General features: G+C 45.0%; 1 protein-coding gene across 1 annotated transcript in view; it reads left to right on the top strand.

Moving 5' to 3' along the window:
* Positions 1-19,238, top strand: part of MINPP1 (multiple inositol-polyphosphate phosphatase 1) — a 609,776-nt gene that overhangs the window by 254,277 nt on the left and 336,261 nt on the right. Inside the window, exon 3 of the mRNA XM_069611293.1 lies at positions 8,266-8,363. Coding sequence (XP_069467394.1) covers positions 8,266-8,363 — 98 coding nt within the window. The remainder of the gene's footprint in view (positions 1-8,265; positions 8,364-19,238) is intronic.

The raw sequence follows: 19,238 nt of genomic DNA, 5'->3' as shown, positions 1-19,238 counted from the left end.
CTGGTACCTTGCGCCTCCTGTGCTGGCTTGACACTGGATGCAGTCCTTTTTTGGTTTTTAGTATTGAGGCTGCCTCGAAAACTATAGCGCGTAGGTTGGTTCTGTGGTGGGCTTTTGCCTCCTTGGCTCATCTTCATGTCAGTGATGTTTTGTATTCTGCTTGAGTGTAGACCTCACTGTTTGTCCCAGTATAACCAATGAAGTCCTCTACTCTACTGAAGCACCTTTTGAGGTGTGGGGGACCACAGGGGACTGAGTGGGGTACAAGGACAGGGGGATAGTAAAGGGGCGGGGACGAATATCCTGTTCTCCTAAGGCCATTTTCACTGGTCCCATCAAGGGCTTCCCTCCCCATGAGATTCACCCGCTGAGTACCACCCCCAGGGGGAGTAGTGGCCTCACTTCCCCGGCCCCATGGGTGGGAAGGGGCGCATCCCACGGGAGCAGTGACAATACCCTGTGATTCAGAAGCAGTAATTGGGTATGAGGAGAGTTCTGCTTGGGGAAGGATCCGGGGTGCTCTGGTGTGTGAATATGGTGAACCTTGCAGAACAGGATGTTGAGATTTTTACTATATAGCGTGGGGTGGTTGTGAGTTTAATGTTGACGAGTATGAGATCCTACTGCCTATAGATATATATTGAGAGCCTGTTTTTCTTTTTTGCAGTTTTGAAACTGTAATCTGACTACCTCCTAGCTTCTTGTGGTGTGTTGGCAGCCAGAGAAGTTTTCAGCCAAATAGGAGTGAGAATGCAAGGTTGCAGCTTTGTGACCTATCCAGCTGGTCATGATGGCAATGCAAAGTTGTAGGGGCAACCAATGTAGTTCCACAAATGTGAGCATAATGTGGTCAAATTTGCAACAGCTTTTGAGGCGGGCTCTGGCATAGAGGGTGCCTCTCAATGTAACTGAGTGGGAAAAGGCAGGCTGGTAAGCACTGCGATTCCACCATCCAGGTGAGAGAGGGCTACGGTCCGTACCATGGATTGGAAATTGTTGTTAAGGAAGCGCTTGATTTTCTGCGAGAGATTGTTCATTCCATGCTGTCGGTTTTCTTTGCTATGTGCAGTTTGAAGGAGAGATGGCTATCATTGTTGAATCATAGGAACATGGCATATGGTGTCAGCTATTGGGTGAAGTCCTTTAGGTTCCTAGTGGACAGCCAGGTCTGGATCTGGATGTGTTCGGTGTCATTGGGCAAGAAAAGGAATTCTGTTTTGGTGGGTTTCAGTGTGCGGTATGTGCTTGACGTTCATATTTGTGTCTGGTTGAGGCAGGCTTTAAGGGAGGATATTTTGAGTTTTGTCGTATTTTAGTGCACTTTTAAAAAGTACAGCTATCCTGCAAAGGTGTCTTGGCGTTATCGATGCAGAGAACAGAGGCCAAAGGTAAGAGACTGTTATTGGCAATCACCGAAGATTGGGTGATCAGTCCTAAGCCATTTCCTAAAGGTGCTCAGTTTGTTCTCCGTACCTAATAAGAGGGAGCAAGTTCTCTGTCTAGCCACCAGGAGCTAGGAAGACCGGCCTCACAGGGCCTCTTTTATAGGTCAGAACAAGAAATGGCCCCATCAGTGTGGGATCTGAAAAGGCGCTTTGGTGAATCATGTTCCAGATTTTTTGTGAGAAAGGTATTGACGTTTGGGCAGGGGTCGTCAACCTTTTTTGCTCTCCAGATGTTTTTGATTACAACTACTATCAGCCCTAGACAGAATAGTCAATGGTGAGGGATCATAGGAGTCATAGTACAGAACATCATGGGAGCTACAGGTTGCAGACCCTTTCGTTAGAATATTGTAAGGTTTTGAAGACCATACAGATGCTTTTAAAACTGTTTTCTTGGGATCCGGTGTAGAGATAAATAGACCAGTGAAGTATGTTCAAACTTCCTCAACCCGAGCAGTATTCTTACCACCTCATTTTGCATTCTTTGGAATTGTAAGATCAACTTAGACGGCAGTCCGAGGTAGATGCTGTTGTTAAAGTCAAGCAGAAGAAAGTAAAAACATGATCATAACCTGACAGTGGAAAAAGACCATTTATTCTCCTAAAATGGAAAAATCAAAACTTTGATAGAGCAGCATTCTGATTCTTTAAAGTCGGGCCAGTGTGCAAGATAATGTCCCGGTTTTTAACATCATTGGATTTCGGACACAGGCCAAACATGCTGGGCAAGGCAGAAGAGTTCCATGGATTCAAAACATTAACACATAGTACTTTGCTCCTATCTGGGCTTATTTTTATATAATTTATTTACATCCATTATTTTTGGACATCAGAAATTCTTTGACTTTAGCTGACAGAAGATCTCTATTGCCAGATAGCATCACCAAAATCAGGGTATTGCCAGAATATGTAAAGAAAGGGAATCCACACAGTTAAATTATGTTCCTCAATGGATGGATTTAAAGGTTAAAGCAAAATGGAGATAACGCCTATCCCCCAGATTTGAGCGGTATGGGTTTCCAGGGGACAGAGCGAGTTGTACTGGTTGTGATCAATCAGTTAGAAAATACTGAATCTATTTCACGGCCGTACCACAGATTCTCTGATTTGCTAATCTGTAACAGAAGGTTTGGTAGTCCACCATGTTGAACGCCACCAACAGGTTGAACAAAATCATGGCCCCAGTGCCACCTCCATCAATGCCTTCTCTCAGCTGCCCATTGTTAGAAGTTTGGTACTGCAGACAAGCCGAAAACTGAAGTGGGCACTATCCAATAGTGCAAGTTCCTCTGCAAAGTACTGTAATCGGTGTACCAGCAGTCGTTCCAGCTTTTTTGCTAAAAATTGCAATTGGGAAATGAAGTATCACCTGCATAATTGTGGATGGGGGGGACCCCAGGGGCCCCATGTTGAGGTTGAAGATAAAGTGAGAGGATGGATCCCTGTGGGACTTCACAGGTGATGGGTACTGAGGGTGATCAGGAGGTATATAACTGGGCAAACTGATTCTGGTCTTTTAGGTATCAGACAGCCTCACCACTCCCATGTGGTTGCCTAGTATGTCAATTAGGGCTTGATGACCCATTATGCCCATTACTGAAGAGAGATCAAAGGGTGCCATGAGGCAAGGATAGCCACCATATAGTGTGGCGACCGCATTGTCTACCACTTGGATGTTGGCTGTGTCTGTGTTGCATGTGGATCTGAGGTGTGACAAATCATGGGATTCCATCACGTCTCCCTAGGGACAAGCCTTTTCCTGTGAGGCTAGAGAGGTGAGCCTGCTACACAATACCCTCCATAGGGGTAGAGACAAGCAAGACTTCACCAGAAGACAGATTCCCCTATTGGGATAAGGAGTCACGTTCTGATGAGGAACTCCCTGCCCAACTCGTGCAACAACCCAACTTAATAAATCCTGTTGGGAAAAGACAGGAAGAAACCAATGGAATAATGAGCACCAGTTCAAAATAGGAGGAGGACACTGACATTATACAGAGGAAGCCCCATCACAATGTCATAAGCATGGAAGGAAGAAACTACGGGGAGAGAGAAGCCAGTTCAAAGCTGCGGTGGCAGTGAAACGAGCGCAGCTGAGAAGGCGACACTGTTTTCTATGAGAAAGGAAAGCTCACGCCTACCAGTGCCCAAGCTTCACCAAAGAGGAGAAGGTGCCCTGGGAAGTCTAGCAAGGGCATCAGGGCTGCAGAGAAGAAATGTCAGCATTTGAAAATGCCCGAACACTAAGTGATGCTGCGCAGGTTGACTACCACCCCGGTGACGCAGTCTCAAGACCACATAGGTAACGGGAAGAGCGGGAGACCCGGGAAGGGCAGGGAATATAACAAGTTTGATTTGCCTACTCATTTCGGTAAAACACGAAGTAACCAGGAGAGTGAGGTTTGATACTTGGTCAATGGTACTTGTTCCATTGAGCAATAAAGTAACCAAGAGAGTGAGAATCGCAACGGGCACATCATACTCATCCCAGTGGGAGAGCGAATGCCCAGAAGAAAGAATCATCATTGGGATTATCATACTTGTGTCAGTAAAATGCCAAGGGATAACAGAATTAGGAACTGTGAAGATAAGGTTATTTATAATTCTCGAGGTATAACTTGGGCATCAGAAAAGACACTTTCAAATATATGTGAGAAAGACAGATGGAAAGAACCTTCAGAACCTTCAGGAAAAGGAGTACCTGTAAAGAGAATCTTGAAAAGCTAGGAGAAGGGGAAACCAGGGAGTTGGAAAAGCCCCCAAACTGAATTGAAAAAACTGTTGCAATTGATAGCCAAGAATTCTCTAAAGGTTTTATATTGAGAAGAACTTACTGAGAAAGCAAACCCAGGAGAAGAGAATCATTCTCCTGGACTTTAGTTGTTTTGCATTTGTGTTGGGGTCAGACTAGCTTAGTTTTTGAACTATTATTCGGACTTCACAACCGCGGACAAGCACCCTCGTTAGTTGTGTTAGGTAAGGAAAAACATAGCTCAGGAAAAGTGAGGAATTTTTTTAATGATTTGAATAAAACGTTGTCGGTGATGGTAAAATATAGTCTGTCTTCTTCTGACCCTCCACAGAAGCCAGATTGGAAGGTCCATAGTAGGTTGTTAGTGTTGATGTGTGCTAAAAAGTGAGTAGTGACCGCTCTTTTGAGGATTTTGCCTAGGAAAGAAATCTGTGATGCGGTGATAACAGCTGAGGTTATTAACTATCACCCCATTATTTTTTTTAATTTTTTTTTTAAAGGTCCCAGAATATGTGCTTGTGTGGGAGAGAGTCTTGATGGATATAAATGAAAGGGTATGCAGTAAGAAAAATGATGCCTTTACAAAAAATTGCAGCAGAAATGCTGTGGTTTGACCTGGAGCGGTGGTTGCGGGGGTGTCCTCTGCATCTTTTACATGGATGGCGGTGGCCAAACCACTGCCTTTTTGCCACGATTTGAACACATGAAACCAATTAAAGCATCCTGAATTTCATTCCAAAGCTGTGTTGCCTTATTTCCCCATCTTAATATTTGGGGGATGTGAGCCACTAAGAACTAGGATGGTTCGGCTGGTACCTGATAGGCTTTCCAGTATGTACTTGAGCAAGGATCCCACTGGCTAGTGGTACCTAGAGGCATGGTAAAACCTTCCTAAAGGAGAACCCTCAGGCCATGGTTACTCAGCACTGTTTACCAGAATGGATTTCCAAGGGTCCTAACTGGTTATGAGGATTCGGATCAGCAGAATGAAGTATCAAGGGCCCTACAGGCTCATGAAAAGGAAAGGAAAGGCAAGTTGATTACAGCACAAGGGACTCTGGTCGTGAACCTGCTATGTTCGCGTATACTGAGGAAAGAATGCTCTTGGCCTACCTGAAGGTACATACACCAAGATATGAAAAGCCCACTCATGCCGGTTATGAACCAGCTACCTGTAGAGGGATGTCACAGATGACTGTAATAATTTGCAGTCTCTCCAGGCAGATTCAAGGCTTTTAATTTTGGATTTTCAAAAAACAGCTTAAGTTTTATGGACTGTTAAGTTGAGAATGTTCAGACTGTTCAATGTAACGATGGGCAGATTATGTAATCTAACACAATGGGCTGGAAAAAGGGGGGGGGGTATTTCACTAATGAGCGTCCTTCTGTCTTCTGTGGGCTCTCCCTCCCTAGTCCAGAAGTGTATAAAATCACAGGTTTCCCCATTAGTGATCGATAATGCCTACTATCGAAGGCTTGCTTAGTTGGATGGCCTAAAGGAAAATGTCTTGCGTGTCTATTTCCCTCTGGGGGTTCTTCTAAATGTACATACCCCTAGTGTGTTCAACTGTGAATCAATCTCAACAAAACCTTTTACTTAATCTAGGCTTACAAGATGTTGCTCAAATGCAACACTTCAGGAGCAATACTTAGCATTATTGTAAGTTATGCACAGCAATCTAATTATTTTCTTAATCACCAACAATTGATGGCAAAATATTGTATTTAATGGTAACTCTCATTCGTATGAGTATTTGATTAAACTTTAGCTGTTATTTGCCTCCACACCAAAGGAATATTTGGGGCTCTTTTGTGGCAACTGTGACTGCAGGCATGTCTTCTAAATATTTCCTAATCTTCACTCCTCAAGACATCTGCCAAGTGAGCTTGTGCTGTATTCATATCCTTCAAATGTAGTGGAACCACATTTCTGTTACTGGGACACCTTGTCTAGCCATAGGTTTTCCTTTGAAAATTCATTTTGATCATGCTCTTAAATGTCATAGTCTCGATTGATTTTATCCAAGAGTACAACTCACAGGAATGCATTTGAATCAGTGGTCTACTTGAAAAACTCTGTTGGAGAACCAAAAGTGGCACTGACCTGTGTTTTGAAGTGGCCCCACGTTACACTGTACGAGCAAAACTATCAAGCAACCCAAACCCTTGCAAGTGGAGTTTGGGGTGATCTCTGTCCCAAACTTTGGAAATCATGGTGGGGCAAGGGGTCTGAATGATAATTTTAAAGCACATTTGTCCCTAAGCAGGGATTGAAAGGTAGTTCATCATAAAATGGCATAAAACATTTGTTGAACGTTAGTAATAACCTACTGGAAGCTTTATAATTCATTGCTTCAAAGGGATGTCGGGATGAGGACAAAACAAAAGAAGCAAGTGTGGTAACTGAAAAAGGATTATGGGATCAGTAAACAAGTGTACTGTGACGAATCGAGCGAATTCGTCCCTTCTCCCCAGGGGGGAGCGCCCTCCGTGAGTCTAGGGAGGTGAGCCCGCTCTGCAACACCCTCCCTAGGGATCGAGGCAAGTGGGAACTCACTGGGATGAACTCCCCTCTTGGAGACAAGGACTCCCTTTCCTGTGAGAAACTCTGATGCCCTCCATGGCTGTATCTAACACACCAAATCAGTATAATTTCCATGACTCAAATGAAGATTAAGTGATGCTAAAGAGGTGAACCCGTCCCTCTTTTAAATCAGTATCACAATGTACAGTGCCGAGTTTGTTGAAAAGGGATGACATGCCAAGGAGAAGGCGAGAGAGAGCGGAAGGCAGAGACACAGGGGAAGCCCCTTGTGCATAGAATACCTGAAGGAGGTGGAGCTGACGTCGACCGCAGAGCCCGCAAGGTTTGGGGGGGCTCTGAGCTGGAGCAGGAAACACAGAAAAGCGGGAAGGCTGGAGTGGAGCACTCGGTTGTGGAGTGACACCGAGAAATTGTGGTGGACAGGTTGCTCTCTCAACTACGCTGACACCACCCGAGGAAGGAAGCAGCTCCCAAATCGATTCTCCGTAGCATTATAGAGAAGCCGAGAAGAAGACTGGAACGTGCATGAAGCGAATGTCGCTGAAAGTGAACCGAGAAGCAACCGGAAGGAAAAAGCAGATTTCCAGTACCTGCAGGTACCGGAGATGCTCCCCAACAACATAAAAGGTAAAAAGGAGAACAGGAATACCTGAAAGCCAAAAGTGAATGGTTAGTCTCCAAGAAACACATCCCAGTATCAATGGCAAAAGTGTGGAAAGCAAGTAAATTACTTTAAAATGTGTTAATGTGATAAAAAGAAGCTCAGAGATCACAGAGGGTGAGAGGAAAAGAATTGGAGTACGACTGCCCTGGAAAAAGGGGTAAATCACCCAACAGCGAAGAAACAAAGACATAGAAAAAGACATTGTGCAAGAACATTTAAAGCCCTCTAAGAGAGGGAGAAGAAGCCCTACAAGAGTAAGGAAAAACTCTATGCAAGAAGAGACCAAGTGTACCAACCCCCTAAGGGAGTTACAGGAGTTAATACAGAGGATAATGAAAGAATGTTTACAGATTGTAGATCAATCAGAACATTAGAGAACACCATTGCAAACATACAGCCACCAGGGAGTCATTCTCCTGACCTTAGTTGATTATAATAGTGGTAGGGTTAGTTTGACAGCAGACTGATTCTTTTGGACATTGATTCATGACTGGCTAGCACCTTAGTTAGTAATGTTAGGTAGGGAACAACCCATAGTGATAGGAAAAGAGAGGTCTTCTTTTTTTTTTATTTAATAAACACATGGCCAAATGTCCTCAGTGTCCATGTCCTTCTTCTCATACACCTCAGTGTACACACAAAATAAGCCCATGATTTAGAGGCCCATCTGGAAATCTCCAGCGTTCTGTGAATGCCAGTCCAACACTGGAAGTTATCTGTTCACACATGACAAACTCAATCGATTTTTCATTGCATGATGGAGATTATTTGAATAGAATGTTGTCTTGTATTATAGTTTTTGGAGAAAGATGTGCCTCCCATTTTAGTTGCAAATACAATTTGGATCCTTTTATTTCAGATTTGGTACAAGTAGCATTTTTCACCTGCTCTTTTGAACTGGCGATTAACAGTGTGAACTCTCCATGGTGCTCTGTTTTTGATGAAGACGACAGTAAGGTAAGGATTTTTCCCAAATTCGTTGTTTGGTACCTACTCCATATGTGTGCATCTTTGATATATGGCTGCTTTGTGCGAAACAGGAAATTACTGTATCATGCTTGAACCTTTTACTTGTTTAAATTTGATTTCTCTAGATTCTTAGAATTTGGTGGGATGCTCTTGTATAAAGAAAGCATGATTTAGTTAACGCTACCCACAGCATGTTAATACATTATTTTCTGTCTAGCATGCTATTAGATTATACATATCCAAAGTGTTTACTATACCAGCCTCTTGAAGCACACATATTCAACCCCACATTTCTAATCCTTTCAATTTCCATTCAAGCAAATTCTTAATTGCTAGAATACCCCAGAAAAATAACCTATCCATTAAGCTTTATTGTACAGCGCTTCACAGTAAAGCGATTAAAATAAACTGTTTAGCACAGTGATAAAACATTGTTCAAAAGCTTGAATTTATCCAAGAGTACAGATGGTCTAAATAGTTTGAAGAGTCACCAGATCAGCCAGCATAGAAAAACAGAGAGATGATTCAATAATGTTCACTGGCTGAAAAAGGGATTTGGGAAGTCGTGCTAGGGTCATCCTCCACTTGGCTCCCATGGGATTTACGCCCTGGCACAGGCACCTCGACCCTCCCCGGCTAGTGCTACTGAACCCCTACTGTCTAGGAACTGGTCTGAATGCAAGTGACTTCCTGAATGCCTGCTGTCTAACTCCTTCTGGAACTTTCTACCTGCCCCTACTCTGCCGATAATGATAGTTCTAACAGGGTGGTGTATGTGTGCTGTTTAATCTTCCAGTTCTCTACTACTACTATCCTCTCCTCCCTACTTGACTCGCCTCTGTCCTGCCAACTCCACCCACCACCTTTCCTCGCCATGTCCCTCTACTGTTTCTCTTTCCTTCCACTAACCTCCACCCTCTAATATTGATACCCTTCTTCCTACCCCTCTCCACTCTACCACTCCTCTACCTTTTCAGCACTACTATCGTCCCACCTCTATTACTACTGTCCCTACACTACCACTACTTCTCTCACTGCTACTAATCTCCCCCTTCTGCACTTCCCTCCATTGACTACACTACACACAACTGGTACCACTTTCTCTCTAATATGCACCTTTTCTAAACTCTACCAACTCTCCTTCACTCAGCTTCTTCATCTGTCCTCCACCTGTTCTCTGTGCAACTTCAGCTCCTCCTGTGACCTCGCTCATGCAACACATACTCTGCCTCTCCTGCTGTCTGCTTTTATAGTGCGGGGCTGGTCGTTCTATGCCTTTCTTCCCTTCCCATTGACTGTCGTGCTCACCTGACACGCTGCACCAATAAGTGCCTTTCTTTCCCTAGGACTCAGGACTCGGATGGGACGCTTTCAGAAACCCTCAAACAGTCTCTGATTTTTCTTCTGCTGTCGCTCTGTCATGCTGTGGGTCTGGAAATTCGATTTCTTTGTGTTTTGGCGAGTTCTGAGATTGTCTGCAGTGCTGAACTCTGTGGAGTTGTTATGAAGGCGGAAGGGTCACCTGTGTTGCCATGTTGCTGTTTGAATTTGGTCTGGGTGTTCACAGCTGCTCCCAAGAGATTCTGGGAGTTGTGGTTCTGAAACAGAGAACTGTGTCAGCAGCTGTTTTGGGAGGCATTGAGAGATCGTGCTTCCATCGGTTACATTTGTGGCACACAGGGAAAGTGGCATTTTATGGGGACTAGAAACCCCAACTCTTCACATGTCGGGGGCAGGGATAGTTCTGACTTTTGTTTTAGTGAACCTCCTGCCCCAGGTTGGGAGTGGTCTTTCTCCCCCTTTGTCTGGGTCATGGCCCTGGCGCTGCCACAAAATACTCACTGTCAGGAAACAAATTCCGGCTTTAATCCGCAAAAGTCAAGTATCTATAAACAAGTCTTTTGTTTCTTCGTTGTGATCCGTCAACTAGTGATTTGCTGTAGAGGGACTTGAAGGGTGTTCCAGCAGTCAACTACTGGCTATGATATGATATGATATGGTATTTGTAACGCGCCTATACACAGGTGTTTCAAGGCGCGACGAGGCAGGGAGGGGAGGAACAAGGGGAGACAGACAACGATCCTACTAGGCCAGGTGTCATTCAGATCGCGCAAGTGCAGGGGTGGGGGAGGGGGAAAAGTGCAAGGGGAAGGGGAGGGGGGAAGTGCAGTACAAGGTAAGTGGCGTAAAGTAATAAATAAATAGGGCCAGCTGGTGGCAAGTGCAAGATAAGTGCAGAACAAGTGCTGGGGAAGGGGGGGGGGGGCTGTAGGGATACAGAGACAGTCCCGCAGTGCAGAGGGGTTCCCGGGCATCAGTGCAAGTGGAGAGTGGCTGGGCCCAGGACCGAGGCCGTTTAGAGTGGTCCAGTTGCAGGATCAGTGCAGTTTCAGTGAAGAATTAATTAGCTGTTCAGCAGGGGAGAGGGAGAGAGAAAGCAGAAGCAAAGAGGAAGGTTTTGAGGTGCTTCCGGAACCGGAGATGGTTCTCCTCAAGTTTCTGGGGAATAAACGTTTATTAAATGGCTGAAAGAGAGTGATTGCTTGCTTTATTGCAGAGAAACCAATGTCGCAAATGGCCAAAAGACCACAGCCACTCCCGCAGATAGTTCAAGTTTCTTTTTTAATGAAGTCTTTGGCAGGGCTCCAATGGCCATCCATGGCTCTCATTGAAAGCACGCAGTTTCCACCCTAACCCAGGTGTCCATACTTCTATGCTTAGTATGTAGATCTCATTAACCCTGCACCATCTAAATTACCACCAGGCTGATGGTGAGCGTCTGAAGACGATTACTTTTCTGTCTAAACTCCCTCTGGGACTTTCTAGGCTAGACCTATTGGGAAATTCAGGTTAATTCTACAGAATTTGTAGGGATTTGCTTTACATACACTCCAGCACCACTTGGCTCTTACTGTCACGTCCAATGTTCCTCTTCCTATGCCTCTTTATTCTCAGTCTGTCAGGGGCTTGAGGGCAGAGACGTGCCCACAAAGCCAAAGGGAGAAAAGTTTACAAGAGACAGGTGTGTAAGGAATCCTGCAGACAAGAAGGGATAGGCAAGAACTACAGACGGGCAACAAAGGCAGTGAACAGAAAGGGGCCGGGAGTTCAAGTAAGACAAACAAGTTAGTTTCAAATTGTGGTGTACACAGAATGGGGGAACAGTTTCCCACAGGTTCTGGGGAATAAACGTTTATTAAATGAAAAGGGGTTTGAAAAATGCCTCTGTGTCCCTAAAACTAAGGGCTTTCCCTGCCTCTAAGAAAACCAAGGAAATCGGCAGAATGTCCAAATTATCAAGTCCATCATTGTCGTGTCTCAAAAAGCCTACTTCTGTTCGTAACACTAATAACCTAAACCAATTGTGCAAGGATGATCTCTTCTTAAAGTAGCATATTCTGTGTAGATCCAACCAACAGAAAAGTTCCCAGTCTCTTGGGTAATTACAAGTCCCAAAAATAAAGTTCAAAGTTTTTGAACTCCAAGGCTAGGGTTGTAGTCCTTTTCTTCTAGATTCCTTCTTATAGTGTTTCTCTCCTTTAGGCGCCCTCTCAGGCCTATACTTGCTTATACAAATGTCAATATGCAGTTCACAAGAATATTCTCCTTATGCTTCTCGTTTACCCCACCAACTTGGAACATTCATTTTGCCAAGCAAAGGATTTGTTTGCACAGTGTATTCTTCACTTATTTTGGGTGCGGGTCCCAGACTTGCAGTATTCCGATTGACTTGGTTTCTTCCTTACCAAGCACATGTCCTCTCATGGACTTGTCCCTCTTTGTGTGTGAGTCTCAGACTTGTAATATTCAGTTGCTTGATTTACTCTCCTGCCAGGCAACAGTCCCGACGTTGATTATCTCCTTTTGGGTGCGGGTCCCAGACTCATAATATTCAGTATTTGGCTTTTGTTTCTGTTTCTCATATGGGTGTGTGTCCCAGACACACACTTCATTTTCAGGGTCCCAGACCCTCTTGATCCTGCTTCTGCCTTCACCCTTTGGCTCCCCCGAACCTCCAGCACCCCTCGGGTAAACTGTGTACCTGTTTGCTTCTCTCTGGTAGCTACAAGCATTTCCCGAGCAGCTGCTGCATCTCTTGAGGCTCCGAAAGCATTCAGGGCTTCTTTGCAGTCTGCAGCGGGTCTCCTGACGTCTGCTTCTCCCTGTCAGTGCGTCCTCTCTCATGGACGCTTCCCCGGTGCTCTGCATGTCCAGAGGTTTCACACAGCACCTGCCCGGGCAGTCGCTGCTTCATGGACCCTGCATGGGGTCTTGGCCTTTGCTCTTGGCTTCCCTCCTGCTCGTTTGCGCCCCTTTCACCGCTGCATGGCTCGCCAAATTCTTCCTTGGAGGATAGCTCTCCTGTTACATCCCTGCTGTGGGATGTTTAAACTCCCACATTGGAAAAGGGAGTTGCTTTGTGCCCAATCGCATTTGTTGAGACGCTAGAGCGCTCAATATGCTTCTCCACAGTGATCTTTGGACTCCTTGTCATCTTCTCAGTACATGCCAAAGAGTCAGATGTAACTTACTTTGCATTTTCTAAGGTTTGAATCTTGTCAAGTATATTAGGTTGACTAACTTGACAGTAACAAATATTGGCCTTATCAAAAGAAGGGAGGGGAGGATTGAATATTCGAGAAGGGTTTAGGTGTACTAACGCTGGGGCATGTTGCATTCTCTGAACATGGTCATCCCTAATCCCATAAAGGGGGTTCTTCCTCTATGTGATCCTCCAGCTGTGCACAACCCTGAGGGAGACTATTGTACTGTGGATGCACCGCCCTGGCCCCATGGAAAAGGTCTCCCCCCCCCTAGGGGAGAAGGGATGAGAGCCTCAGATTTGTCACACTTATGATCTGGTTACTATTACAGGGCCCCACTCTGAATGCTCATGGAAAGGAGCACCAGGAGTGTGTCTGTATCTTGACCCTAAGGCACGAACAAGCAGACAGTACTCGCAAGACTGAAGCCTGTATGGATCCAGCCGGAACTGAACAGTGACTGGTTCTTGAAACAGGAATCCGCACATAGTTAACAAGATGGCAAAAGGTGCAATACTGAAACCTGACAAAGGAAATGGATAGAGATTGCCTGCTGGGAAACCCAGCAGCCAAACTCTGAACAATTACACAAGCACAAGGGAGGACAAGAACAGTAAAGGAAATATCCAGGGAAAGAATAGGAAGTCAAAGTGAGCAAGGTTCCGGATATAACTGGAAGAAAGAGGAAAAGCAAGAAGTCAAGAATCCAAGTGCAAGGTGTGATGATTCATGGGGTTCCATTGCTTTTCCTCAGCAGGGGAGCCCATCCCTATGAGGCTACTGATATGAGGCTCCTACCAATTTATTCCCCCTATGGGTGGTAGTAAGCAGGCGGTCCTCCTATGGAGAGATCTACCCCTCGCGGATAAGGAATGGAACTCTCTCATAACCTCTTAAAGGACATCCTTACATCCTCTCACCCTTCTAAGGTATCAGCCCCTCAAGCCTCTATTTATTACTATGATGCAAACCTATTCAAATATACACTTTCTAATAGTACCAAGAAGAGGAAGAATGAGAACTATAGAAAGAGTGCTTGTTGGTTGGCAGCCAACTATACTGAGACAAAGAAGAGGGAAAGACGAGTAGAGATCAACCTGCAAAGACAGAGACTGCGTTCACGCTGGGGAGGGACCAGTGGTACTTGAGTAAAAGAGAGGAAGGACTAACCTTTAATGGAGAAGTAGGCCAGGAGATTAAAATGCAGAGCAGCAGCGAAGCCAGAAGCCAGAAGTGAGATTTGGGAGAGCAGCGGTCGTGGCGGAGAGTGGCCCTTCTTGACATATGAATAACTTGGAGGCAAGCTGCCAACCTGGAATAAATAAGAGGTCCAGGCAGTGGCGTGGGCCAAGGAGGGTGGACCGGCTGGTGCATAAGCCACGCCAAGACTGCAAACACCTCAAAGGAAGCGGCAAGCCACCAGGAAGAACACACGGATCGAGCCAGGGAAGTCCCGTGCTGGAGAGGAGAGGCCTGGAACCCACTGGAAGAACCAGTGACGCTCGTCTGTAAGACAGTAGGTAACGGGCATAACGGGAGAGGAACCGGATATAACTGCATTAAAGTTGCCTATCCTCGTCAAAGAGGTGACCACTTTGAAATTCAAGAGAAGTTGGGGAGTAGTCGCCCTAGTTACAGTGGTAACCGTAAGAGAAGCCAAAAAGAAGAAACACTTGGGAGTAATCTCACTCATCACAGTGGTAACACTGAGAGAAGAAGCCCCTTGGGGGGAATATCCCACGTCACAGTGGCAACACCAAGAGAACGCACAGGGAAGAAGCATTCAGGAATTGTCCCATTTGCTACAGCAGTAGTTGGCAAAGCGGACAAAGTCAACAGTGCAACAAGAGTGATCTTCCTCATCTTTGGTGACAGTGAAACTAATAAAAGTCAAGAGTACCTCAAGAGTACTCTCCCTCATCAAAGTGATTACATTAACAGCAGTGTAGAGACAAACGGGCAACCAGAGCTGTTTAGAGAGTACTGTCAGTGTGGGAAAAGGTCAAGAAGGACCGTTGGAATTGTGAAACAAGTCTGTAAAACTCGGAGGAATGAGACTTTTGAGGACTATTGAGTGGGTCTGGAGAAGAGTCATTCTCCTGCCCCGGAACCCTTTGTTGAATCAGAAACTGAAGCAACAGAGTGATTCCTCGTTCATTTTCCTGATATTTTATTTTCTATAAATGCTTAACTATTTTGTAACTTAGTGGTAGGGTTAGAGTAGGTTTTGGAGAGAGGCTGGAGACTCTTTCTTGTGACCCTCACCCTGACAACAAGTACCATAGTTTTTTTTGTTTTTAAAAATATTTGATTGAGTTTTTACAGGGATAGTGTAACATACATGGTTTTTACATATTGTTTCGTCTTTTGTTAGGTTAATTGTATAGTCCTAGGAGGCATGCATCGATAGTCCAGTCTCGGCCTTTAATCCCATTCTCACTTAGTCGTAGATCTATTCCTCGTCAGAACTTTTGAATCGTTGGGCAGTGCCAGAACATGTGCCCTATATCTGTGTGTTCTTCTCCGCATTTCAGGCAACTTTGTATATTTGCTCCGGGGAAGCGTGATATCTTCCTTGGGGTCAGATACGCTCTGTGGAATTCGTAGGATTGTAGCTGTTTAAATCTGGCATTTCTGGATAGCTTCTTGGGGTATAGTTTCGCTTTGGTACATTCACTATCCGTGATTGCTCTTCCTATTATTGTTTCCCATTTCTGTTTTCCTTTGTTCGCATCTTTGGGTACTTCTTCTATGAGCGTTTGGTATAGTCTGGATACTATATGCCTTCCTTCAGTTATGCCATATAGCGTGCCCAATACAGGATTTTTAGTCTGTAAGGCTGTTGGAGATGTCCATTTAGTCTTTAGCTGTTTGGTGAGTCTTGCATATGTTATGTATTGGCCTCTGTTTATTCCATGGGATTCAATCAGGTCTTGGAATTCTAATATCGTCCCTGTCGGGGCTAGGTCTCCTGTTTTGATCAGTCTTTGGTCTCCCCGTGGGTCCTGCTTTGTTTATGATGTTCTACATTGGTGTCACTCAGGGGCGCCAGTGGTATCTGGGGAGAGTTTGGTTCATCTACTTTCAGCATTATCTTTGTCCTGTGCCATACCTGTCGTTCTAGTTGCAAGAACGTTGGAGGTTGTGTGATTCTATTCTTCTCTAGCCACAATACTTCTTTAAGAAAGAATGGGGTCACAGTGTCGCTCAGGAGGGCATGTTCCACTGTCTCTGTCAGCTAGCCAACTGGCTATATGTTGAAGTTGACTTGCCAGAAGTATAGTTTGAAGTGTGGGAGGCGCACTCCGACTTCTGCATAATCTCTGCATATTGCTTCCATGGCTACTCTTGTCGGCCCTTACACCATATGAAGCTGCTTAGTGTTGAGTTGAGATCTTTGAAGAACACTTTTGGTATGAGATATGGTACGTTTAGGAAATGGTATAGGAGTCTGGGAGAGCTATCATTGTTAGCAGCGATATCCGCCCCATTACTGACGGTGGGAGTTTCTCCCAGAATTTTATGGATGTTTCTCGGCCTTTCCTCACCCTCAACATGTTGGTTTTGTGGGTGTCTTCTATGTTGTGGCATATGTTTATACCTAGATAACGGAACGCATGCAGGGTTCCACTTGAGTTTGAGGCAAGGAAGCTGTCTTTCAGTTTTTTCTGCCCAGCTTAATAGGGGGAACAGACAGGATTTGCTCTTGCTGATGGAGATTCCTGATAGTCATGCAAAGTTGTCAAGTACTTCCAGGTATGTTCCCAGGTTGTCTTCTGGTCGCTCTATGTATAGCAGGATGCCATCTGCGTAGAGGTATATGACGTGTGTGGTTCTGTCTATTTACAGTCCGGTGTGGGTGAATGCTTTTTCTCATGTAGAACGCTAGGGGCTCCAGTGCCAGAATATACAGGAGTGGCGATAGTGGGCAGCCTTGCTTGGTGCCCCTGCGGATCAGGAACGGGTTTGAGATATGTTTGCCTGTGGAGACTCTCGCTGATGGCTTCTTGTATAGGATACGTATCCATCTCATGAGACCTCGTCCTATTCCGTAGTGTTCTAGCGTGGTGAACATCCACTCCCATCGCACGGAATCGAATGTCTTGATGGCACCTTAAGTTGCTACTGTGCAGCCTTCCGGTCTCTCTCGCATTCTGTCTATAACCGCCTAGAGTCGTCTCAGGTTTGATGTTGTGGCTCTGTTCGTGACGTATCCTGTCTGGTCTGGATGGACTAGTGTGGTGATTACTCTCTTGAGCCGTTCAACTAGAACTGATCTCAGTGTTTTGATTAATCAATGCAATTGGTTGATATGATTTGCATAGTCTCTTGTCTTTGCCTGGCTTTAGGACTGGTAGTATCAGAGCTTGCTCCATAGACCCTGGGAGGGCGCCTGTTTTGTGTGCTTCTTGTAGGACTTGTAATAACTGTTGTGCCAATAGATCGGAGTATTCTATGTAGAATTCGGGCGGGAGTCCATCACTGCCTGGAGTTTTCCCGGTGGGTATTGAAGTGATAACATCTTTTATCTCTTCTAAGTTAAAGGGGCAGTCTAGCATTTCTTGTTGTTCTGTGGTTAGTGTAGGCAGTCGTATGTCTTCCAGGGTTTCTATTTTTTCGGACTTGCTGGATTGCGTGTTATCTTCATATAGTTTGCTATAGAAATTGATCTCTATTTGTGATTACCATACGTGTCCACATTTGTCTGCTATCTCTGCTGCTTCCCCTCTGGTGTCCAAGCTGCAGACTAGCCAGGCTAGGATTGTGCCTGGTTTATCACCCTGGCCATGTATTTTTTCTGTATATTTTGCAAAACTAAAATCGCCCAGTCTTTCCCAATGCTCTATGCATTTTTGTCATAATGTTATGAGGGTGCGTTCTTTGTCCTCCCCCAGTGTGGCCGACCTCTCCAGTTCTTTGATTTCAGCTTCTACTCATGATATTTGATTCTCTAAGTCTTTTCGGACTCCTCCCGCAGTGGCTATCGCTGCTCCTCGTGTGACGACCTTATATACTTCCCATATAGTGCGTGTATTCTCCACACTTCTTAAATTGTTTTCAAAGAATTGTTCTGTTTGAAGTCTTAAGTCTTCTCTGAAGCTTTCAACCTGTAATTATTCTGCACGTAGCTTCCATGTAGGGATGGGTGCTGGACGATCTGCAAGGGCCCATTGTACTATCATGAGAGAATGGTCAGACAGGGTCCTGCTTTCGTATGTAGCTTCTATTATGCTCCTTAAGTGTTCTTGCCCTGTAAATACGTAGTTGATTCTCGTGTATGTCTTATGTACACTTGAGTAGATGGAAAATTCCTGCTTGTTTTTGTTCAGCCATCTCCAGATCTCTTGGAGCTCCAGCTCTCGTGCTAGCATTTGTAACGCTTTGGATGAGGGTGGGGCAGGTTTTTGTGAACAGTCTGATGGATCTAGGGCAGGTTTCAGCATGCAATTGAAGCCTCATCCCCAGATCCAGTGGGCTCTTCTATACAGTGACAGGATAGAATACAATGAGTGGTAGAATTCTGCTGCATTCTGATTGGGCGCATATGTTAATTATGCAAAACTCTTTTCTGTCTATGTATCCATGTCGTAGTATGATCCTTCCGAGTCTGAGTGACTATGTAGTATTCGATGTGGCACTCCTGGGGTGATCCATATAAGTACCCCTCTTGAGTAATTGGAGTACGCCGAGTCATACCCCTTTCCCCTCCATTTGCTGAGTATGTGTGTTTGCCTGTCGGGTGTCAGATGGGTTTCTTGTAGTAGTGTGATTTGGATGGCTTCCCTGTGCAGATGGGTCATTATTCTCATCCTCTTTACATAGCTATTGAGGCCACGTACATTCCACGTGACTATTTTTAAATTATCTGCCATCTGGTATATATTATTTGCATTATGTCTTCATCATTAGGTATTGTGATCTGTTCTTTGTAGGGCAGTGCTGCCTCAGGGCGTGTTCGGTTACTTCCGCACATTTCTGGTTTGCATACCTATTACTTGTTGCAGAACTACTTTCCTTTTCTTCTACTTGTTTATTGCTACTACTTGTCTTTATCCTGCTTTTGGGCTTCCTTTGTATCTGTGACCGCTGGGTTAACTGCAATTTATTGTTGGTATGGCTGCCTTGTCTGCAGGCAGTCAGCGCTTGTGACATTAACTGTTGAACTGTAATATAAGATTTAACTTTTTGCCCATCGGCATAGTTCTGTAGAGGCATTTCCCACCATCTTTCCATTGGGTCTCAGGGAGTCGGTGGTCGAGTATTCAAAGATACTCTTAGTCCATTTCGGTCGGGTGAGACTTGTGGCCGGGCTGGTCAA

Source organism: Ambystoma mexicanum, chromosome 8 (assembly GCF_040938575.1).
Source record: "Ambystoma mexicanum isolate Mex_15411 chromosome 8, UKY_AmexF1_1, whole genome shotgun sequence".
Taxonomy (NCBI): Eukaryota; Metazoa; Chordata; class Amphibia; order Caudata; family Ambystomatidae; genus Ambystoma; species Ambystoma mexicanum.
This window is presented reverse-complemented; position numbering and strand designations above follow the sequence as displayed.